Below are 23,561 nucleotides of genomic sequence, written 5' to 3'. Positions count from 1 at the left end.
TTCCTGTGGTTACTGTCTCCAACAGCTTTATTGAAATTTAATTTTAAATAAAATTCACCCATTTTAGGAAGGAATTTTAATCTGTTTACGGAATGGTATGGCTAGCACCACTGTCCAATTCTAGAACATTTTTCATCACCCCAAAAGAAACCTCATGCCCATTGACAGTAGTGCCCATTCCAACCCACACCCTCTGGCAACCACTAATCCACTTTCTGTTTCTATATATTTGTCTTTTCGGAACATTTCATGTAAATGGAGTCATACAGCATGTGGTTTTGTGTGTCTGGCTTCTTTCACGGAGTTCTTAGTTTTTACTCTTTAATTTTGTTTGAGACAAAGCCCGTTTTTTTCACATTATAAAATATAAAGTTAACTAAGGGAAATAGCTCTCCATGAAGTTTTATGGAGAGAAACTTATGTTTAAATCTTGACTCCTGACCAAAGATGGCTGTCCTTGAATACTGAACATCAAGGGTAGCTGAATTTAGACAGGGGAAAAGAAACGGTCCCCAAAACATGCTCCTCTCCTTTCCTGAAGGTATAAGCAGGCAGGCCCCAGAGAGCAGACACGGATTTGAATCAAAAGGCCTGGTTTGTGTTTCCCTCTGGATATTTACACCTGGGTGCTGTTGTACAGATGAGGAAACAGAGGCTCAGAGAGCCTTGTCCAAAATCATAGGACCACCAAGTTCCAACCACGAAGAGCAAGCAGGTTCCATTGGGTGCCTCACATGCAGGAAGTTCTACCCCTACCTGAGGAGGAGTGGAGGAGAAGAATTGAAGCAGAGAGCAATCTCAAAAGGGGTTATTAGGGCCTGTGGTCTCACAGACAGCGTGGGCCTCACCTAAAAGCAGTCAGAGCCATATTTGCCAGTTTGCGACCTCAGGAGTAAAAGGAAAGAGGATAGTAGGTCTCCCCTCACACTCACCCTGGGTGCACTCACTCTCCTGCTGTCTCTAGGACACATCCCCAAAGCTATTCATCTCCTGCATCCACACACACACATCCACAGACACACACACATACCTATACACCCACTCCTGCTCCACTCACTCCCACACAAATACACTTTCTCCATACAGTCATTAGCTACCTCAAGTCTCTTGTGGAAAGGTACTTTACAGTATGTCGGAAATAAATATTATATGTATTTTACAGTTCTCTGGGTCAAATGTTTTTGGGTTTGTTTTTTCTTTTAAGCTGGACCCCAGCATTTTTGAAAGTTTGCAGAAAGAGCGAGTAGAAGCTGGAGATGTGATCTACATTGAAGCCAACAGTGGGGCTGTGAAGGTAACACCATGCCTGGTTTGCATGAGGAGGCCTAAGTGACAAGGGGAGGGTGCTTTCTTCAGGGAGTATGGGATGCGAGGAGAGGCTGGTGTCTGGTGCAATGCTGAGGGAAGGTCAGCAGTTGCCCCTTTATGTTGAATAAAGTTTGCTTTCCCTTTATCTTCATTCTTTAACCTTCTCATGATTAAAACAGACAGTCTGTTCGAAAAATACTAAAGCTTGTTTAGAGGGGGAGTACTGCGTGAGAAAGCAGAACAACTGTAGTCATTTTCAAATTGAAGTGTGCAGTGCGTTTAATCTTCCTTTTATCTCTTTGGTATTTTCTTCCCAAGATATATGCATGTGGAAGGAATGCTGCATTAGTTGGCATTCTTTTTATATCTGATTTTCAGTGTCCTGTACAGTGTTCCTCACTGTTTAATGGATGAGCATAATACTTCATATCATACGATAAATCACCTACCTACAAAAGAGTCTGAACGGCTCCCTCCGTCTCTAGTTAATCTACTGGATTTGCCCTTTATCAGGAATTGCATACAGTTAAAAGAAAGAGGGGGGAAGAGATTCTTGGAGAAAGTATCAGGTGTTTTTCAACTGGGTTTTTGGAGCCCAGTGATGAGCAGATAGCTTCCTTCTCTTGGCAGCGGGGGTGTGGGGTGTGTTTGGAGTTTGTCAAGGAGGCTGTCAGGCCCGCAGTTGGGAACTGAGGCTTTTATCTCACTTAGCACTGTGCCATTTGGAGACTTGGCAGCGAACACTCACCCGGCACTCAGGTTTCTCTTTCTGCAGAGGCAGGGCAGGTGTGATACCTACGCCACAGAATTCGACCTTGAAGCTGAAGAATATGTCCCCTTGCCAAAGGGCGATGTGCATAAGAAGAAAGAAATCATCCAGGATGTGACCTTGCATGATTTGGACGTGGCCAACGCACGGCCCCAGGTACTGCCTCGATGCCGGCATGACCTGGCACACGAGCGCTTTTGTGTGTTCACAGAAGCTTTGGGAATGAATTGTCAGAGTCTTGCTGCCGTTTCTTAGGGCAGACGGTCCTTTTCTATCTGTAATGTTCAGCAATTAACATCGACATGAGCTACTGAGGGACTCCTTTGTTCCAATTCAAATGCTCTAGTCACAGATGATTTCATGTGTATTGTTTCTTATCCCAGCCAAGCCTCTGGCCGTGAGTTAGCCAGCTTCTTCTGTGGCTTCCCTCCAAGCAGCGGGCTCAAGCCTGGGATTCTCTGGGTGTTAATGGTGTAGGGCAGGAGTGTTCTTTGAGCCCTTTGCAGGATTTCAGAAAGCCCGACAAAGCTGTGCCTTTCCCCCTGTTCTAGCAAACTCTTTAGTGTTTTAGCTTTGAGCAGGATTTGTGTCTGTTCCTCATGCTGGCAAGATGAAAACTTAACACCTTGACTAGTAAAATGTGGGAGAAGAACAGTATGACTATGTGACACCTCTGCAAAATGTGTGATTTTAAAACCCTAGTCTTCCCTGCTGGTAGTCTTTCAGTTTGATTTCCTCTTCATCCTGGAAGAGTCCTCCTCTTTACTAGCAGGGAATAGGCTTTCTTACTTGAAATTCGATCCTTGGGTGTTTTGCCCCTTCGAGCATTGGCCAAGACATTGCTGAAGAACTGTCTTGGACCAGCAGGTCCCTCTGTGTGGAACAGCTGTCCCCAAAGCAGCCTCCTGGGAGCTTTCGCCTTGGTTGGAGTGTTTGGCTGAGAGTTGGAAGTCGGGGATTGTGTCATTCCGACACTGATGAGCTTGGTCCATTAGTTGCTTTGCCTCCCTGAGTTTTCTGTGATTTAGGGCTCTTTGGCTTCGAGTTTCCTTCTCTGTGAAGAGGGCAAATAGTGCCTACCCTGTAGGATCAGATGTAGTTTCTCAGGAAACATCTGCTACATTTTACAACTAAACATTTAGTGAGCACCTCTGTGACCCAGCACCTGGCAAAACAGGATCACAAAATGCTAGGCAGGTGACAAAAGAGCACCTCTTCTTGCTGACTGCACTGGGAAGGGCTGGCAGGAGGGTGCAGCAGGTGGTGAGCCTGTTAGCAGCCTGCTGTTCTGTAGGATTGGCTTCCCCGACCAAGCAGCTCTAGACCAGGATGGGATTAATGTGACTGTGCAGTCGAGTCTGGAGACAGGAGATGCAGGAACAGAGATAAGTACGTCCTTACACTTCCCTCAACAGTCCATTCGTCCCCAAGGGAACTGGAGCATCAGCAGAGTGAAGGGCCAGATGCCCCATGAGGGTGTTTGACTTGAACTTGGATGGATAACTAGAGATTCCTGGAAAAGACACCGTGCTTCCTGGCAGGTGGACTAGAATATGCAAAAGCATTGAATCATAAAAGAACATGGGTGTTCAGAGAAGAGTACGGTCCTATGTGGCTACTCAGGGAATACAGGATCGGCAAAGGATATGGCTGAAGAAGGAGATTGGGGTAGGCCCCACAGAACTGGTACTTCCCACGAAGGGATTGTGCTCATTCTTGCAGTCCAAGGGGAACCTCTTAAAACTTCCTCCGTGTTGAGAGTTCCTCACGTTTTCCAGTGAGGGTGCCTGGGGTCTCCACACCTAGGACCCCGTGTCCAGCTGATAGTAAGAACAGTGTGATGGGGGTGGTGGTAGTGAGACTTTTGCAGCTGCCTTAGAAAGTTGGACTGACTCTGGGAATCTTTTGTTTTGCAGGGAGGGCAAGACATCCTGTCCATGATGGGCCAGTTAATGAAGCCAAAGAAGACAGAAATCACAGGTAAGAGAAATAGGCCTGTGAGCAAGAACCAGAACCCTAGAGCCCTGGATTCTGATGTACTGTGTGAGGCTTTTTTTTTTTTTTTTTTAAGATTTTATTTATTCATGAGAGACACACACAGAGAGAGAGGAGGGGCAGAGACACAGGCAGGCCTCATGCTGGGAACCTGATGTGGGACCCGATCCCGGGTCTCCAGGATCACACCTGGGCTGAAGGCAGTGCTAAACTGTTGAGCCACCCAGGCTGCCGTGTGTGAGGCTTTTTGAGTGAATCCCCAGACCTGAGGAAATGCCTTAGGACAGGTTCGTTCTCCTTTTCAGAGCCTGGCTTTATCCTGGCAGTCGGTGGCTGTTTTAGACAGCTGTAAATAGGGATCCCTGGGTGGCGCAGCGGTTTGGCGCCTGCCTTTGGCCCAGGGCGCGATCCTGGAGACCCGGGATCGAGTCCCGCATCGGGCTCCCGGTGCATGGAGCCTGCTTCTCCCTCTGCCTGTGTCTGCCTCTCTCTCTCTCACTGTGTGCCTATCATAAAATAAAAATAATTTAAAAAAAAATAATAAAAAAATAGACAGCTGTAAATAAAGCATACTGTGTGCTTCCAGCCCAGAGTGCTAGTGCATCCTCTTGAATGCATTCAGTATCCTTGCACTCATCTTTGAAGATGGAGGCTGCCAAAACCTCTGGTCCTTTCGAGGTCCAAGAAACATGGATGGTATTGCCCTAGCTGTGCAGGAGAACTCCCGCCAGACTGCTCCTGAGCACAGCAAATTCCACCACCTTGGTACTTGGCCTTCTTGCCCTACAGCCGCAAAGCAGCTCCCAGCCTGCCTGGCTCAGCTTCCTGGGCATGTCCCAGAGCTTGGCAGGAATGTCGCTGTTCCCTTGTGGACCTTTAGTTTACCCTGCTTCTCTTCCCAACTGGTACATCCCTCTTTTTTTCTAAGTATTACCTATAATTCTGTCACCTTAAAATGTTAAACATTAAAGCCTCTGTTTTTTGTTTCATGTTAGCCAGTGGAGTGATCTGAGACCTGTCTAGTAGAGTCTCCAAGAGCAGTTTCTGTGTTTTCACAGTTTTAACCATGAGTTCTCTTTTGACCATCCCTGCCTCGTGAGTTTAGTGGACAATGCAGCATCAGATCTTCGTGTTCTGTGTTTGCGAGCAGCTCCCCCCTGATGCTAATCAGGAGCTGGTTTGGAAAATGAGAACTGTGACCTTAGATGGTCTTATGTAACTCTTGTGAGACCCGTCCCTCTAGAACTCTGAGGTTGGACCTTTCCTCAGAACCTGCATTCCTCACAGTTTTCCTTCCAGAGAAGATTCTGCACACACCCTGTTCTTCATCTAGGCACTTGATTGAAAGTTAATTAACCTAAGCTTTGTCACATAGGGCCAAAAGAAAGGGTCACTTAGCGCAGAACAGGAAAATTTGCATATGAAAACTCATTTCACACAGGGCTCCTCAACTTCTGTGTCTCTGCGATGTCACAGGGCACTAAATGGGTTGGTGTGAGTAATAAGGCAGCTGGGGAGTGTGCCCTTGTGAAGACATGCAAAACTATAAAAGCCACTTACAAACTTAACATATCAGCAGGGGAAGCTACCGGTTGTGTGACTTCTATGTGGTGATTATATTCCTATTTCCGGATGATAACACTGAAGTGGGGACATAACCTGCCTGGGTCGTATAGTTAGCAGTACAAGTGGGCTCCACACTTGAGTTAGGATCATATTCGGTTGGGGGAGAGAAGAAAAGGGGACCACTTCCCCACCTGACTATACTTGTCTCCTCTCACTATCTCCTAGACAAACTTCGAGGGGAGATTAACAAGGTGGTGAATAAGTACATTGATCAAGGCATTGCTGAGCTGGTTCCAGGTGTACTCTTTGTTGATGAGGTCCACATGCTGGACATAGAGTGCTTCACCTACCTGCACCGGGCCCTGGAATCTTCCATCGCCCCCATCGTCATCTTTGCATCCAACCGAGGCAACTGTGTCATCAGGTAGGGTGGCTCTTTGCCAGCCTTAAGGCCTTTCCACCTTCCATCTGGGTTCATGTTTTCCTCTGGGATCACTTTTTTTTTTTTTAAATTTTTATTTATTTATGATAGTCACATACAGAGAGAGAGAGAGAGGCAGAGACACAGGCAGAGGGAGAAGCAGGTTCCATGCACCGGGAGCCCGACGTGGGATTCGATCGCGGGTCTCCAGGATCGCGCCCTGGGCCAAAGGCAGGCGCCAAACCGCTGCACCACCCAGGGATCCCGCCTCTGGGATCACTTTAAACCCATAATGTAATAAGTCAAGATGGAGATGAAGGGAGATCATGTTCATTTTGAGAGAAACCTGCCAAAGTAGCTTGTCTTCACAGGTAGATAGTTCATGCATCAGCCTCATTCCATCATGGCACCAGAGGCAACAGCAACCACATTACGGAATCTGAGGGCCTCCCATGTGGGCTCTAGGGTTACAGTGCGGTGTGATTTGGTCATTCAGTTGGGAGAGGGCAAATGTAAGGGCAGATAGGCTGGCCTTGGGCGACCTTACATAGGTTAATTTCTATCCTCATGCTAGCTTTGGGCAGTAAATAATCTTGGCTTCATGTTTTAGATGAAGAAACATAATGGGGATCCCTGGGTGGCGCGGCGGTTTAGCGCCTGCCTTTGGCCCAGGGCGCGATCCTGGAGACCCGGGATCGAATCCCAAATCGGGCTCCCGGTGCATGGAGCCTGCTTCTACCTCTGCCTATGTCTCTGCCTCTCTCTCTCTCTCTCTCTCTGTGACTATCATAAATAAAAATAAAAATTAAAAAAAAAAAAAAAAAGAAACAGAATGGCAGAATAACTTGTCCTTCGTTATAAAGACAGGATGAGAACCCAGATCTTTCTGATAATAAAATCAATGACAAAACCAGTACTTTCTTTCTATCCCAGACCTTTTTGGAGCCACACTGGTGCCTGCCTCCGTAGGCCTGCCTTTGGGAAAGGTAGAGGCTGAGGCCTGGGAGGCACATGCCTGTGTGATGCTCTCATCCTGCAAGGATGGGCCCAGGGCTGGGTTAGGGGACTTTCTTGAGGTTCTTTTTCTCCTGAGTACTCTGCAAACTTCTGAGCCCCAGATAATACACCGTCTTCCCAGCTCTCTTATGGGCCCTGTACTTGGTAGTTTTCTGGTTCTTTTGGTTTTCTGTGTTCCTGTTTGAATGTTGGGGCCTGGTCCCAGCATGGCTGGGCATGAAGTGGGGTGGTGAGGAGCCCTTTTCAAGCCTGCCGGAGAGTAGTGCAGGTAAACAGCGCTGGAGGCTGTGTGCTCCTGGCAGCAAGGGGTGGTAGGAATCTGGAAAATGACCCTAAGGCCCATGAGTATCAGCATAGAGCTGGAGCCAAACCAATTTGGGAACCCAAATTGATGATTCACCTAGGCTTGCATCTGAATGATGGCAGGTAATATCCAGGAGTTTAGCTGGTTCTTGACGGAGCTTTGTCTCCATTGAGATTGTTTAGAAGCAGTGCTGCTGGTGCTGGGACAGCTCCCCTCTCAGGTGATCGTGCTGGCTCAGAATTAGGATTTGCTTGCATGATTCAAGTTCATGTGGCAGCGGCTTGTAGTCGATCTTTGAAACCCTGTGATGGTGTCTTGACAGGTCATCAACACAGGTCTTTTCTGCATTTTTGGGGAAAAAGCAGCTTGTTTCAGGGCCAGGTCAGCCGTTGGTGAGAGGATCTGGCTACCTGGGCAGCATCTGGAAACCAGGCATGTGGCCTGGTGCCTGGTGAGCCTGGCATCCCTAATGCACAGACCCTGTAGGGTTTACTGGACTTAGGCTTGGTTTGGTCAGGCTTGGTTTCCATCTGAAAGTTGGTGAAAGGCTCAGCCTAGACTGCTGGCGCCCCCTGCTGGGAAGCCATGCTAACAGTCTCCTCTCCCTCACAGCAGATAATCCAGCCTGGCTCCCAGTGGAGCCTGGCAGCTTCTGACAGGAGCTGAATCTCTTAGGACTCAGAGTACTTCTCTCAGACCCATCCCACCTAGGAAAAAAGTACAAGATTGGCCCCATCTCCCTCCCCAGACTGATTTCATCGGGCTGCTAGAGGCTGTGGCTGCCCGCTGCTGCCAGCCTGCAATCACCCAAGTGGGAAGAAGATGCTTGGAATGTGACGCTTTCTGCAGTTCTGCTGAAGCAGCCAAAATTGAGACATTTGCTCTAGAAGAGGTTTTTGGGACTAAGCCCTAGTAGGAATTTTGTTGTAGTAGTGAGGTTATACTGCTCAGAAGTCAGGCTGGGATTTGAATCTGGGGTGTTGGATTTAAGAGGCCATGCTCCCAACAAGTTTTGGTTTAGATGTGAAATGATGAAATTTCTGGAACATTGGCACAGTTTTGGCAATATCTGTCTTGCTTCCCAGCCGACTTTACTCCTGGAGGGAGCTGTTGAGCTTCCTCTGACCTCCAGAGCTTGAAAGGAGAGAGAAGAAGAGGGAGTTTGCAGTAACTGAGTACTCTACATACTTCACCCCATGTAATCTCAAGCACCCTGACAATTCTGTGGGCAGGTGACATTATTTCCAGATTAACACAGAGGTGATGTGAGTAGGCCACCAGCCTGAGGGTTGGCTGACTCTAGAGCTCCTGCCACCCCTGTTCTCCTGAACTGTTTCTGGTCAGTGTACAGGGAGGAAGGTGTCTGAGCTGGTGTAGGGAGCTGCTACCACTGTCAGTGAGTGGCTGTGAAAGTGCACACTGCCCCCTTGTGCACAGGGGAGCAGGAACCATTCCTGCAGGAGCCCCTTGAGGCCTTGGGCTCCTCCTCCTGGGAGGAGAGAACACCGCTGGGCACTATGGGAGGTGCAGCTACACTGGCTCTGCCCTCCCTTACCACCCTGAGAAGCCCCTTCTGTGCCAGGACCCTCAGCCAATAGAGGAGAGCCTGGCCTTGATCCCAGCTCGCCAAACTTGGGAGGTCTTCTTTTCCTGTGGGGAATAGCCCCCTGGGATTAAGGAGTCTTTGTAGGAGAGTCCCTCTCCACAAGTCACTTTGTTGTACCAAAGAGCAAGACTTAAACAGTGTGTCCTCCATTCAGTGTATTCCTATGGCAGAAGATGGTACATTTTAAGGAAACAGCTTTATAGAGCTAGAATTCACATACAGTTCCCCATCTAAAGTGTACAATTTAGTGGTTTTTAGTATGGTCACAAAGTTGTGCAACCATCACCACTGTCCATTCTAGAACATTTTCATCAATCCAGAAATAAATCCTATACCTGTCAATAGTTGTTACTCTGCCATGCCTCACTCCCCAACTGTTTTCCCCCCTTCCTCCTCCCTACAGCCCCTAGCAACCACTGGTCTACCTTCTCTATGCATTTGCCTTCTCTGGACAGTTCATAGATATGGCACCACACACCTGTGGTCTCCTGTGCCTGGCTTCTTTCACGGAGCATCATGTTTTCAGGGTCCATCCATGTCGTAAACCTGCGTCACTGTTTATTGGTTTTTAAGGCTGAATAGTATTCCAGAATGTGGAATATTTAACAGGACATTTACCCATTCATTAGTTGATGGACTTTGGGTTGTCAGATTGTTATTACTCTGTGACTGTTATAAATAAGGCTGCAATGAACATTTGTGTACAACTTTTTTTTTTTTTAAGATTTTATTCATTTATTCATGAGAGGCACACAGAGAGAGAGCGAGAGAGAGGCAGAGACACAGGCAGAGGGAGAAGCAGGCTCCACGCAGGGAGCCCGACACGAGACTCGATCCCAGGTCTCCAGGATCACACCCAGGGCCGAAGGCAGCGCTAAACCGCCGAGCCACTGGGGCTGCCCTGTGTACAACTTTTTATGTAGACTTTGGTTTTTATTTCTCTTGGGGACATACCTATCAGTGGATTTGGTGGGTCAGATGGGAACTCTTTTTAACCTTTCAAGGACCTGCCAAACTGCTTTCCACAGTGACTACACCATTTTCACCAGCAGTGTCTGAGGAGTCCTTATCCTCGATGACACTTGTTCCTGTCTGTCTTTTATAGGTAGCTCACTGTGGTTTTGATTTGCATTTGGCTACTGAATTTGAGCATCCTTTCATGGTTTATCAGCCATTTGTTCATCTACTTGGGAGAATTTTCTGTTACTGTCATTTGCCAATTTTTCTTTAAATATTTTATTTATTTATTCATGAGAGAGACAGAGAGAGGCAGAGACACAGGCAGAGGGAGAAGCAGGCTCCATGAAGGGAGCCCGATCTGGGGCTTCATCCTAGGACTCTATGATCATGCCCTGAGCCAAAGGCAGACGCTCAACCACTGAGCCACCCAGGCATCCCTCATTTGCCAATTTTTAAAAAAAATTCAGGTTGTCTTTTAGTGAGTTATAAGAATTCCTTATATATTCTCGATACTAGATCCTTACCAGTTGTATGATTTGCAAATATTTCCTTCCATCCTGTTGGTGGTTTTTTCAGTTTCTTGAGAGTATCTTTAAGTTTTGATACAGTCCAGTTTCCTGTTATTTCTTTGGTTGTGTGTGTTTTTGGTCTCATAGCTGAGATACCATGACTAATTTAAGGCACAAAGATTTATACCTGTGAGCTCTTCTAAGCGTTCTGTAGTCTCTTTTAGCTCTTATACTAAGGTTTATGATCATTTGTGGTTAATTTTGTATATAGTATAGGGGCGCTGGGTGGCTCAGTTGGTTAAGTGTCTGCCTTTGGCTCAGGTCATGATCTCTGGGTCCTCGGATCAAGTCCCACATCGGATGCTGCTCAACAGGGAGTCTGCTTTTCCCTCTCCCTCTGTGCTCACCTGTGATCACTCACTCTCTCCCTCCTTCTACTCCTCCCTCCTCTCTCTCAAATAAATAAAATCTTAAAAAAAAAATTGGTTTGTATATAGTATAAGGAAGAAGTATGTCTAGCTTCACTCTTTTACATGTGGATGTCCAGCTGTCCCAGGACCGTTTGTTTTTCATCGACTGTTGGGTTTTCATTGGGCAACCTCATCAAAAAAGCAAATGGATTTCTTAGTACTCTTGGTCTTGTGTCCACAGAGCCAGGGGGCAGTACATTTAGGGGAGTTACCCTTCATATTACCCAGAGAGGTGTTATCCACTACGCTTCCTGTCATCAGAAAAGCTTTATCTGTGTCCCTCCAGTCACGGGTTATGTAAAGAAGCAGTCAGGCAATGATTCTCAGCCGGGGACATTTATACTTGTTATGACTTTGGGTGCTACTGGCATTTAATGGGTAGAGGCCAGAGATGCTACTGAACATCCTACATGCACAGGAAAATCCCCTCCAAAAAACTTGGTCCATAATGTCAAAGTGTCTCAGTGGAGGAACCCTGAGTTGTAAGATGGAAGCATTCGCAAATGAGTCAACCATTTGCACTTGTAAGTGTAGCTGTATGATAAATTTCAAGAAGTGCAATGACTATGTTCTTGCAGATAGACCATATTGGATCCCCATATTGGATAGAATTAGGCCTATGGCATCATAGCCCAAAACTGTATATCTGGAAGAGGCACAGCATTAACACAGTTTGAACAATTGTCATAATGGCCTAATGGTGAAATCAATATTGGGCTGACACCAGAGCCAGAAAGAAGTCTCTGGGTACAAGAATAAACCTGCAATTTTAGCCAAAATGTAATTATTAGTTTATTATTAGCAATTTTATAATCTAATATGATAGTTACGGCGGCCTTGTCAAATAGTGATTGCTCTGAACAGAGAGCTCCTTCTGGACTCATCACCCACAAGGAGCACTGCTAAGTAGGGCTTCCCTTCCCTGGCTCATTTCACAAGCCATGTGACAGACCCTTTTGTGGGACTCTTGCAGAGTAGAATCCCAGAAACCATTTACTAGCATGTTTTCTAAAAGAAACTTTGTACCTGAGATTCATAGCTTAGACATATGTTTTGGCTTTAATTCCTAAAAAAATGCTTAACAACCTTTGAGCAGACTTTTTTGTTTAAATTTTTAGTTTTGTAGATTCAAAACTATAAGAATTTTTTTCTTTTTTCCTTTTTTTTTTTGCATTAAAAAAGGAAACATCAAATTCAATTAAAAGAAAAAAATCAGAAATTATCTAGAAAAAAAAAATAATAGAGCAGATGGCCTGAAAAGAGTTCTTTGTTTTTTGGTGAGCACCTTTATTGGAAAGGTTGGAGAAAAACAAAAATGCCCTTTAGCTTAAGAATTTGTAGGTTATCTGCAAATCAGCTCCTTTCAGGAGTGCAAGAATCCTTGGTTCTTAATATCAGAACATACACAGGTTTCTCATCTGAGTGTCTTCTATGTGTAAGGAGGCGATCATACAGAAACTCTCCTGAGTTACATACACAATAAATTCTTCGTTTCAGCCACCTCTCCATGGAGGGGCAACTAGTACAACACCATCTCCCTGGACAAAGGGCTTTGTAATATTCCGTTTTGTTGATTTACATGTCTCTTTGCATGTGTCCTTGTTAATTTCTATAATGGTCACAGTCTCTCCCACATCTCCTAATAGCATATTTCAGTGTTGCTCATAAGCATGTAATCTGCCTCAAAGCTCTGTCATTTCTCATCTTCACATTAAGTTCACACATCCAGGCTGAGCCTGCAGGGACCTGGTGGCTCTTCTGCAGTGTTGAAGTTTGATTAGGGAGTGCTTCGTTTTTCTTCTAACATTTTACGTCTGAATCGAAGATAATTTACCATGAGTGTTACAGAGTTTGGGATATTTTAACATGGCAATGTTAAGATCTTTTAAAGAATTCCCAAGAGAGGGGCGCCTGAGTGGCTCAGTTGGTTAAGCATCTGCCTTCGGCTCAGGTCATGATCTCAGGGTCCTGGGATGGAGCGCCACATCGGGCTCCCTGCTCAGCGGGGAGGCTGCTTCTCCTCCTCCCAGCTCATGTTCTCTCTTGCTATCTGTCTCTCTCTCCCAAATAAATGAATAAAATCTAAAAAAAAGAATTTCCAAGAGAAATTTATACTTCAACTGACTGGATAGGATTTTAACAGCTAGATTTCTTTACTGAAGCTGTATTTCTTGAATGCTCACTTATAATTGAAACTGAATATTCTGATAATATTAACAACTAAATCCAAATGACCTGCCTTATTTGCTGTTCTATTGATAAGTTAGGGCCCTAGGCTCTGCAGTCTGGCCTAAGTGTGGGAATGTCAGAGACAGTGCTGATGTGGATCTGCTGCTATGACTTCTGGACTCTGGAGCAGGAGCCCAGAGCACATTGGGCTTCCAGACACTGTGTGGAAGCCGACCTCGTGTGCTACGAGGTTTGCTCGGCGCACATCCTGTGGGACAGCTGGTGTCTTGTTGGCCTCATGGATTGACAGGGCTCCTCTCTGGGGCCACTCTTCGCGTATGGTTTAGCTATGGATTTGAGAGAAACGGAGACACAAAGGACACGATTAATTCCCAAAAGAAAGAAAATGATTAATGGATATAAGGGAAACATTCAAATGATTCATTAGTAATCAAGGAAATGTGAATTCAGAGTGTCACCCTTTCTTTTTCTAAACCATTAAAGCAGCAAAATATTTAAGAATTAGAATACCCTGTGCTGGTTACAATGCAGTGAGATCAGATCACTCATGTAGCTTGTAAATTAGTTCACTCATTCATTTATTCAAATAGATATTCCAGATTGTGTCAGGCACTCTGAAATTTGCTGAAGAAATGTTCATGCCATGAAATTGCTTATCAAACATCATTAATAATAGCAACAATTGGAAACTACCTAAATGTCCAACAGTTTTGTTAAGGAAAATACTTGATGAGTTATTATTATTTTTAAGGTATTTAATTATGTATGTATGAATGAATGATAGTGAGTGAGAGAGCACATGCATGAGCTGGGGGGTGGGGAAGGGCAAAGGGAGAAACAGACTTCCCGCTGCGCAGGGAGCCTGACACAGGGCTCTATCCCAGGACCCCAAGATAATGACCCAAGTCAAAGGCAAATGCTGTACCAACTGAGCCACCCAGGTGCCCCCTTGATGGATTATTAAGACTGAAAAAACATGGACAAAAGCAAGAAATCTACACACTTAGTGTGACTTAGAAAGCCATCTTTATGAAAATTTGGTAAATATCTATATGAATTTTTTTTTAAAAGATTTATTTATTCAGAGACTGATAGAGGCAGAGACACAGGCAGAGGGGGAGAAGCAGGCTCCATGCCGGAAGCCTGACGCGGGACTCGATCCTGGGTCCCCAGGATCACACCCTGGGCTGCAGGCGGCACTAAACTGCTGCGCCACCGGGGCTGCCCTATATGAATATTTTTAATAGGATTTTAGGTGTTTTTTTTTTTCCTCTTTCCCAAAATTTCCTCTTATATTGATATTTGCTAAAACAATGAAGTTGTTTTTTATACCACCTGAATGTTAGTTTGTTTACTTTGTGGTCATGGCTTAACTCAGGATGTGAATTGGCTGCTTTGTCATTGTGAGTACCTCAGCTATGTTTCCAGTGTCTAGTTTCTGATCTCAGAGAGGCCTGGGTGATGTGATCATTTGGACCCTTGCAGAGGTACTGAGGACATCACTTCTCCTCATGGCATTCCTCTTGACCTTCTGGACCGTGTGATGATCATCCGGACCATGCTGTACACCCCACAGGAAATGAAACAGGTGAGTCTCTCTTCCCTCACCCTTCCCTCTTCTCCCCTCATTTGTTCCCAGCATTCCCTGGTGCTGTGCCAGTATCTACAGCACAGGCCTGGCTCCCACCACATCCCAGCACTTCACCTGCTGGCCTTGGGCAAGTCACAGTCCTCCAGACCTTCAGTCTCCCCATCTGAAAGACGGGTGGGCTGATGAGACATTGCCTGAGGTGTTTCCAAACCTTAGCTGCTTGTGGTCTTGGCTGTTGTCTCCACTACTATATCCATTCTTTAAATTTTAGGAAAGGCATAGTGAAAAAATCAACTTGAGGACAGCCATCATGGAGGGCACCCATGATGTAGGACAGAGCCAGTAAAATAGGATTTAGTGGTAGCTCTTGCTGTCCAGGCCAGGCCCTGTCTGAGGCCTCTTCTGAGTAGGTGAAGCCAAGTGCTCTGTCCCACCAGAACCCATAGCAGGCTGGCTCCAACAGGGCACAAAAGCTGGAGGGGAGCGAGGGCCTACCTGCTGTGACCAGTGTGACTAGTGGTAGGTTTTCTGGGGACTGTGGAGGCCATAGAAATGATGGTGAAGCAGGGTCATACAGCTTAGAGGGGCACCGGGAAGTGGAGGTCCTAAAACCAGCCTGTAAGAGGCTGAAGGAGGTGTATCTGACACAGAGTATATGCTCAAATTCCATGCAAGCTGAATTTGCATTAAGCTTGAGGTGGGAGATGACACGAGTGTCTGAGGTCAGGCCTTACCCCAAGGGGCCCTGTCCCAGGTCTCCCTATGGGACTGTCTTTTGCTTGATCTGGAGTTGAAACACCACATGCGCAGGCACTTTACACTTAGAATTTCTAGTCCTCTTACTGGTACTGCCAGCTAGTCCTTGAACATCCCTCTTCCTGTGGATGGCTCAGTCCCTGAGTGGCAAGTCCAGGATGCAGAACCAGACAGTGATAGGTTATGCCGTAGGTAGGTGTCCCACTGAGCAGCACTGCTGTGCTCCTGCCCTGCCCACCCTTGCCCCAGAGGGTCTTGCTGCCAACTTAGATCTCTCACTGTGGGTCTGGGTGGCTACGGGGCAGGTGGACCAGGGGCGCACTGATGTGTCGACAGGCTGTGCCTTGACCCTCTCCTCTCACATACTGCAGGTCTTCTTTATTGGATGTCATGCTAAAACCATGGGCGTGCTTAGCCAGCATAATTCCATTTGATCCCCAGTACCTGTGAGGTGGGAGAGCTATTATCACTGTATTCTTAAAGATGAGGATGAGGAGACCCAGGCCCACTTATCTGCCCAAGTTCATAAAGCCAGTAGGTGACAGGACTGACAAACTGGAGTCCAGGCTGCCTGGTCTAGAAGCCCATGTTCTTAATCACTGGGGCCACCAGCTCCCACTTGCTAGAAGTAGCTCAGTTAGAGGTGGATTCCCAGTGGCAGTTTGTTAGCAGGGCTTTCTTTTGGGAGCTCAGAGGGCCTGTCCAGGGCACTCCCTGGCAGTCCCACTGCTCCCCGTGGCCCCCTAGCCCGACCCTGCTGCTGTTTATTCTTGACCAGCACTCGCCAGTACTGTGGTGATGCAGGGAGCTGGAGACCAACAGAACACCAGAGTGGTGACAGTACAGGGTGGCCGTGGCACATTGTTTAGGACACAGTGTCCATGGCCGGAGCCTTGTCACCAGATCATGGTCTCCGGCTCCTAGATGAATGCTAGGTTGAAGCCAAGGCATTCACTGAACAGAAGCATAGGCAGAAGCAAAGGAGAGGTTGGTCACATCCCCATCCTTACCGTGGAGGGCAGCCTCATGGTGCTTCATGGCCTAGTGACTTGAGCTATTGGCGTACCTGTGTGGTCCTTGGCTGCCTTCGTCCTCCGGAAGGTCCGCTCTCTCTTTTCCAGGTTGTTTTGAGGACTAAGTGACTAACAGGAGAGAGGGGACTAGGCTGGCCATCCTTTGTCCCAGCGCAGCTATTATTACTGCTACTAATTACTTATAGGTGCTCACTGTCACCTGCTGGGAGCCTTACAGCAGCTCCCAGTAACCGGGCTTTGAGGCTCCCGAACGACGAGGGTCCTGTGGTCACAGAGATAAGCTGCTGAGCTGGGACCCTACTCAGAGCCAGTTCACTTTGGTTGCCTCCAGTTCACCTTTGTTGCCTCACCTTTGTTGAGCGCTCGGTCTGAGCTCTCCTGGACTGTTCTGCAGTATGCCTCTGGCTCCTGGGCTGGTTCCCATCTTTGCTCAATCAGGAGGGCCTCTTTTCAGGCTTTCTCTTGTGTGAGCAGAGGTCAGACCAGCTGCCAGGATGAGCATTGCTTTGTTCTGGTGGGTTCAAGGGATAACCTCAGCATTTTTACTGGAGCCTGAGGTAGATTTTTTAAAAAACAAAGTAAATGTAACTTGTGTACTCTGCCATCAGTGCCGACACCCTCATAAACTATCCTTGCAGGTTATTAAATGATTAAAGATCTAATTTATGAACTGTCCGTTTCTGAGCAGTCTGAAACTGGAGCTCTTGGGATTGCTCTGACCTCGAGAGAGAGAGAGAGAGAGAGAGAGAGAGAGAGAGCGTGGAGTGGCCCTGACATTCCTGAAGCCCAACTTTCAAATGCTGTGCAACTCGCTGAAGGCCAGTTGCTCTGGGCTAAAGCTCTCCCTTGACCAGGCTCCCAGATTTAGTATTTGCATCTCAGAGTTTCGGATGGCCCCTGGAGGACATTTTTCTTGGCAGGAGCTGGAGGTTTCTTTAATTCCAGCTGTCAGTGAAAAGCCCTTTTCTGTTGGAGCACAAACCTACCTGGCTCTGGCTGTTGTGGTCAGAGAGGAGTCCTGTGATTGGAGCCAGGAGCAGGGATCTCTCTCCCAGCTCCTTTTTGTGCCATCCTTATGCCTATCCAGTAACTTCTCTCTTCTTGGCTACATTTAGCTTTCAACCGTAGATGGTGGAACTCCTCATGCACAAGCTAAGAGTCTTGACAGAGGTCGTACCCGCAGCCCACTGGCTGAACAGAAAAGTTCTATGAATTACTTGAGCAAGTTGCCAACATTTAGAAATTGGGGACATTTCACACAGAAGTCTTAAGTTCTGAGTCTCTTTTGACCAAATGAAATTTCCCTGCGGACATCTGCCCTCTGCCCTGGTGGCACCAGTGGCCTGCGGCAGAGGGTCCAACTGCCCTGGCTCATGTGACCTCATCTATCTTGGTCCCTGCCCTGGTCCAGTTCTGCGAATCCTGGCTTTCCTCTGGAGCAGGACGTTCCCATTCACAGCAGCTGATATGCCAAGTGCCCTTGCCAGAGTTCCAGACACTGAGCTGCCTGCCCCCACAGGTGTCTGCCTGAGAGCCGCAGGGCTAGTGCAAAGAGTCCGGCTCCTAAGCCTCTGGTCCCTGTCTTCCCCTTACAAGGCTTTTGCTAGGGGCTCAGTCTTTCCCGTTTCCTATGCCTCTACCTCGGGTGTTTTTACGGCTTTAATTTAAACAAGGGCTTCATGATATCTTGTTTACGAAGCTGCCAAAGTGAAAAATTCCTGTATTATATGAGGCTCGAAGTCCTCGAGTTATCTCGGCTCCCCAACACACAACATCATTATCCCAGCTGCCCCTTATCACTCAGTGCTGGTGCGCCTGCAGGATCCCGGTGCCACTTGTGTTATAGCAGCTCCGCCGCCAGCTTGCCTCCCCTCCAACTTCACCAGGATCTTCAAACTGCAACAAGCATCAGCTTCTTCATGATAGATTAGATATCTCCGAGTGATGTTATGAGGGCTGGTAAATCTTTAAAAGTAACTTTTTTGATTTATTTAACCTTCGTATTTATCAAGCAAATAAAAGATGTCTCTTCCCTGAGTGCTTGTAGGTGGTGGTGCCATGCTGGGGAGGAAGGTTAGAGCCCTTGAGGGAGCCCGTGGCAGGTTTCTGAGGGGCCTGTGTTCTCTAGATCTAGGGACTGCATTAGGGAGGCTGAGGAGGCAGGCACTGAGCCACCCTGGCACATGCTTTGAGGGGTACCAGCCACCTTCTAGTCACTGTGAACTCTGGCTGTAAGCTATTCACACAGAATGTCGTGTGGCTAGTGCCCGGATGTGTGCAAGGCCAGCAGTCCTGGGCGGAGGCCAGCTCTCTGCCCTTCCAGCCTGGATTTGGGCCTCTTTGGCACCGATGATGCAGGACAAGACACATGGGACAAAGTTGTTTTTAAAGCACATGTTAAAGGGGACACTTGGTTGGTCACTGTTGATCATGGTCTTTTTCCTCCAAAAGATCATTAAAATCCGAGCCCAGACAGAAGGAATCAACATCAGTGAGGAGGCACTGAACCACCTGGGGGAGATTGGTACCAAGACGACTCTGAGGTGAGCACATCTGCCTAGAGGTGCTCCCCACCTGCTGGTGCCTGCCCAGCAGCCCTCTGGGGCCACCGTCAGGCCCATTCTGGGGCATAAAGGCAGGTCCCTCTCATAAGGCACAGGACCACGTCTGCTCTCACTGCTTTGACGGAGGTTGTCCTAGGCACTGTGATTTAGAATGCAGAATATTTAGGTGATGGTGCTTATAGAGCTAGAGTGACAGGTTAGGTCCCCTGTCCCGGAGCAGATGGTCCCCTGTGTGGAGAGCTTACCAGCCTCTGTGGTGGAGGAGATGGACAATCCGGAGATCAGGGTCGAAAGCAGATGGCTCACTGGCCAGGGGCTCTTCATGGTGCGGAGGGTGGGAATGGGTTTAGGGGAGGGGGAAGGAGGAATGTGGACACAGATTGCTCTCCTGACTCTTCACCAGTGGCCCAAAGCCAACTGCTTATGCAGACGATGCCCCTCTCAGTGTCCTGACTGATCTCATAGCCCCTAACCAGTCCCTAGTTCCCTGTTTTCCTTTGAGTCTATTCCTTGCTCCAGGTTGAAGCAGAATTGCAAGCTGTTTTATTTGGGGGAACAGGGCTTTAAAAACTCCTCTGAGTTTCATGCCTTTGCAGGGAGAAGGTGCCTTTTTTGACTGTGTGTTCATCTGCCTGCCATGTTCACTTGGCTTGCACCTGTGTGTACCACAGTTTGTGTCCCCCCACCCCCTTTTTAAATATTTTACTTAATATCTAAGGGGGCTCCACATTGGGTATGGAACCTAATATAGGGCTTGAACTCATGCCTCTGAGATCAAAACCTGAGCTGAGATCGAGTTGGATGTTTAACTGATTGAGTCACTCGGGTGCCCCAGAAAGATTTTTTTGTTAAGTAACCTCTACCCCCTATACGGGGCTCAAACAGCCCCAAGATCAAGAGTTGCATGCTCTACCGACTAAGCCAGCCAGACGCCCCTGTGGCCTCTTTCACGTAGCAGTGCAGTTACAGCCTGTCAGAGAACTTGTACACTGACTGAGATTTGGGGCTATGATGTGTCATGCTGGTGACCTGTGGCCCTCCTGATGGGGTCGCGACAACAGGTCTTGCTGGTGTGGCAAGGGGGCTTCCCCTGCGTCCCATCTCACTCCTGCCCTGGCCGCTGTCACTCCAGGTACTCCGTGCAGCTCCTCACCCCCGCCAACTTGCTGGCTAAGATCAATGGGAAGGACAGCATCGAGAAAGAGCACGTCGAGGAGATCAGTGAGCTCTTCTACGATGCCAAGTCCTCGGCCAAGATCCTGGCTGACCAGCAGGATAAGTACATGAAGTGAGACGGCCAAGGTTCCCTTCGAGAGACACCTGGAGGGCTTGGCTGGGTGTAGCCTGTGGGCCGGGGGGGGGGGGGGGGGCTCGCACTGCGCTCAGCTCTGTCCCCCTTCGGCCGTGGCTGGCGGCACCACCAGTTCAGTGGGGAAAGGGTCTTTTTAAATTATCGTAACTTCTGCAGTGGCTTTGAAGGAACCCTGCCTCACCTGGCGTGTTTTCTAATAAAATCTTGTAGGTTATTTTGATTACCTGTTTCTCTTAATTTTTTAAAAATAAACTTTGTATTTTAGAACAGATATAGATTTCTAGGATTGTTGCGAAGACCGTACAGGGAGGCCCCGCTTTGCCTGGTTAACGTCCTACTGTACTGTCCGTCTGATGAGCCGGTGTTAATCTGTGGGGCCCTCCCCAATCGTGGTTTTTGCTGACCTGCTGGTGGAGGAGCGCTGTCGAGTTCCTCAGCGGGGTTTGGTGATGTCTTTCTCACAATTACCTGGGGTCGTGGGTTCTTGGCAGACCACAGAGGTGTGGTGCCATTGCTGTCACACCGCATCGAGGGTGTGTGTGTGTGTCAGCATGGCCTCATGCTGTTGACAGCGGGCCGCAGTTACCTGGCTGTGGTACTGGGCGTCAGGTTTTTCTTGTCCCCCAATGTATTGTCCTCTTTGGAAGGAGTCCTAAGTACAACCCCCGTGTAAGGCTGGGGAGTTCTGCTCCATCTCTCTTTTTTATTTTAAGATTTTATTTATTTACTTGGGGGAAAGAAAGAGAGTGCACAGGGGTGAATGGGGGAGAGGTGCAGAGGGAGAGCAGGTTGCCTGCTGAGCAGGGAGCCTGATACAGGACTCGATCTCAGGACCTGGGATCATGACCTGAGCCCAAGGCAGATGCGTAACGGACTGAGCCGCCCAGGCGCCCCCCTGCTCCCTCTCCCCAAAGCCAGGGTATCTACATAAATTCTCCGGGATTCTGTACAGGAGGGATCTGTTCTCCCCATTCTCTCCCATTTGTGTATTTACTCCATCGTGCATATCAGTATGGATCAGGGATACGTATATACTTGGGGTTATAATCCAATACTGTTATTTTCTGTCTTTGGCCATTGAGCGCTCTTTTGGTTGGCTCCTGTGTCCCTCTGACACGTTTGTCCACCGAGTGGGGCTTTCAGCCCCTGGAGAGGAAGGGAAATGGCAGCCCTGACAGACACCACAGTGGAACATTCCATCTGCTAGGATGAGCCACAGCTCCCTCCCTCTGCCCGTCTGGTCCTTGTCATCTGGCATAGCCACCAAGCCTCAGTAAAGGCTCATCATTTGGTTCTCTGCCCACATGGGCAGGGTTTCTGTGCTCTTAATGTGCAGGAGAGGGAACCAACCAAGACAGGGATCTTGATCCAGTCAGGGCTTGCATCCCAGTTAGCCATGAGGGCCTTGTGGGGCAGGCGCTACTGGTGTCCCAGGAGTGATAGCCCACCTGAGCATGTATGGGATGCGGCAGGCAAGAGGGCTGAGGTCATGCTGTGGGCGTCCATCTAGGGCCTCCCAAGAGTTCCCTGGCCACACTTCCGCCCTCAGGAAGCCCCTGCCAGTCCCTGTTGGATCTTCTGTGGCCTGGCCCTTGAGGGAATTGCCCCCATGGGGTCTTGGGGGGGCGGTGAGGAGACCCAAGTTTGCTGGGGGATGGTGGGACGCTTCCTGAAGTCCCGGCTGAGCACTGCAGCCTGCCCGGCTGCCCATGTCCTTTCTGCTGGTGCCTGGGTCTGGTTCCTCCCACCTCAAGGCACATGAGTAAAGAAGAATCACGGGCACCCCGGTGGCTCAGTGGTTTAGCACTGCCTTCAGCCCAGGGCCTGATCCTGGAGACCAGGGATCGAGTCCCACGTCGGGCTCCCTGAATGGAGCCTGCTTCTCCCTCTACCTGCGTCTCTGCCTCTCTCTTTCTCTCTCTCTCTCTCTGTGTCTCTCGTGAATAAATAAAATCTTTAAAAAAAAAAATCACACATCTAAGGTGTGGCAAGAGCTATTAAGTACTAGAGCCTGTGTCACTGCTTTCCGTTTCCTTCTGTGTTCTCACGGTGGCCCTGTGGCCCTAAGAGAGTGGTGCAGGTTTAGTTACCTGCCTAGCTAGTAAGAGGTGGAACCAGGATTTAGTTAGACTGGCTAGACTCCGGGCTCATCACCCCCTGGCCATACCACGTGCCTCAGTGTGTGAGTGGTCGGCAAGGCCTTCGCAGTCCGAGCCCTGTAGCAGACAGGTGAGGTGAGCAGGGTCAGGTGTGAGGACAGTGGCTCTGCCCCAGAGGGATCTCTTCCCGCAGCCCCCAAACCTTCCACAGCATTTGAGGAGCAGGCTAGCGGCAGTGATGCTGGCAAACGTCAAAGGCACAGGTTAGGACAGTCCTTGCAGCTGCTCAGGGATCCCCGATGGCCAGAGCAGTCTTGGTGAGGAGGGGGTGTGTGGTCATAGCCCCTTGGTCCTGCTCCTCAGGGATCCTGGCCTTGGCGGTGCTTAGGGAGCTGGCCCACCTCGCTCATCTGTGCTCCAGTGAGGGAGATGGTTCTGGATAGGTAGGAAGGTTGGGTTATTTTAATTTTCCTTCTATTTTTTCCAGCAAGGCCTGTGATTATTACATTAATCTTCCAGGCGAAGTTTTTACAACCAATCCCTCGCCGACTATGAGAAGTTTCTCCATCCATTACCAAGAGGGAAACAGACCCTGGTGGGGAGGAAAATATTTGTTACATCTTATCAGGCTGACACACAATCTAACAACAATTACAGCAGCCCCATTTTTTGCACTATTTCAGCTCTGGCGTGAAAAATTGTTGTAATATTAAAGTGAGTCAGGGTGGGGGCTGGTCATAGAAGAGGCTGCTGCTATTCCAGGCTCTGGGCCCTGGCTTTCTGGCCTCCCCGGGCAAGCCCACTGGGCTCCGAGGGGGAGTGTTTGCATGTAAATCCCAGCTCGCTTCTTGGGCTAATGGCCCTGAAGCTGCAGAGACGCCTAGGAATGTGGAAGGGCTCCTGAAGGACCCGTGCCCCCAGTCCTGCCCCCAGCCCTTTGCAGCCCAAATGCCTGCTCACCACCACGCCTCTTAGGGTGTTCTCCCTGGACTGCTTAAAACGATGTTGTGTTTTTTAGGACTAAACAGATAGATGGAAGTGTCACACCAGAAAAGGACTTGGCGAGCAAACCTTCCTCAACGTTTTTCTA

The 23,561-nt window shown here is 48.4% G+C and overlaps 1 protein-coding gene across 1 annotated transcript in view; it reads left to right on the top strand.

Annotated features, from left to right (window-relative positions):
* RUVBL1 (RuvB like AAA ATPase 1) overlaps positions 1-20,592 on the top strand; it is a 42,064-nt gene extending 21,472 nt beyond the window's left edge. The window contains exons 5-11 of the mRNA XM_072784890.1: positions 1,205-1,294; positions 2,084-2,233; positions 3,994-4,057; positions 5,864-6,062; positions 14,601-14,703; positions 18,948-19,039; positions 20,193-20,592. Coding sequence (XP_072640991.1) covers positions 1,205-1,294; positions 2,084-2,233; positions 3,994-4,057; positions 5,864-6,062; positions 14,601-14,703; positions 18,948-19,039; positions 20,193-20,352 — 858 coding nt within the window. The 3' untranslated portion in view covers positions 20,353-20,592. The remainder of the gene's footprint in view (positions 1-1,204; positions 1,295-2,083; positions 2,234-3,993; positions 4,058-5,863; positions 6,063-14,600; positions 14,704-18,947; positions 19,040-20,192) is intronic.
* Positions 20,593-23,561: the final 2,969 nt, after the last annotated feature.

Source organism: Canis lupus, chromosome 19 (genome assembly GCF_048164855.1).
Source record: "Canis lupus baileyi chromosome 19, mCanLup2.hap1, whole genome shotgun sequence".
NCBI classification, from domain to species: domain Eukaryota; kingdom Metazoa; phylum Chordata; class Mammalia; order Carnivora; family Canidae; genus Canis; species Canis lupus.
This window is presented reverse-complemented; position numbering and strand designations above follow the sequence as displayed.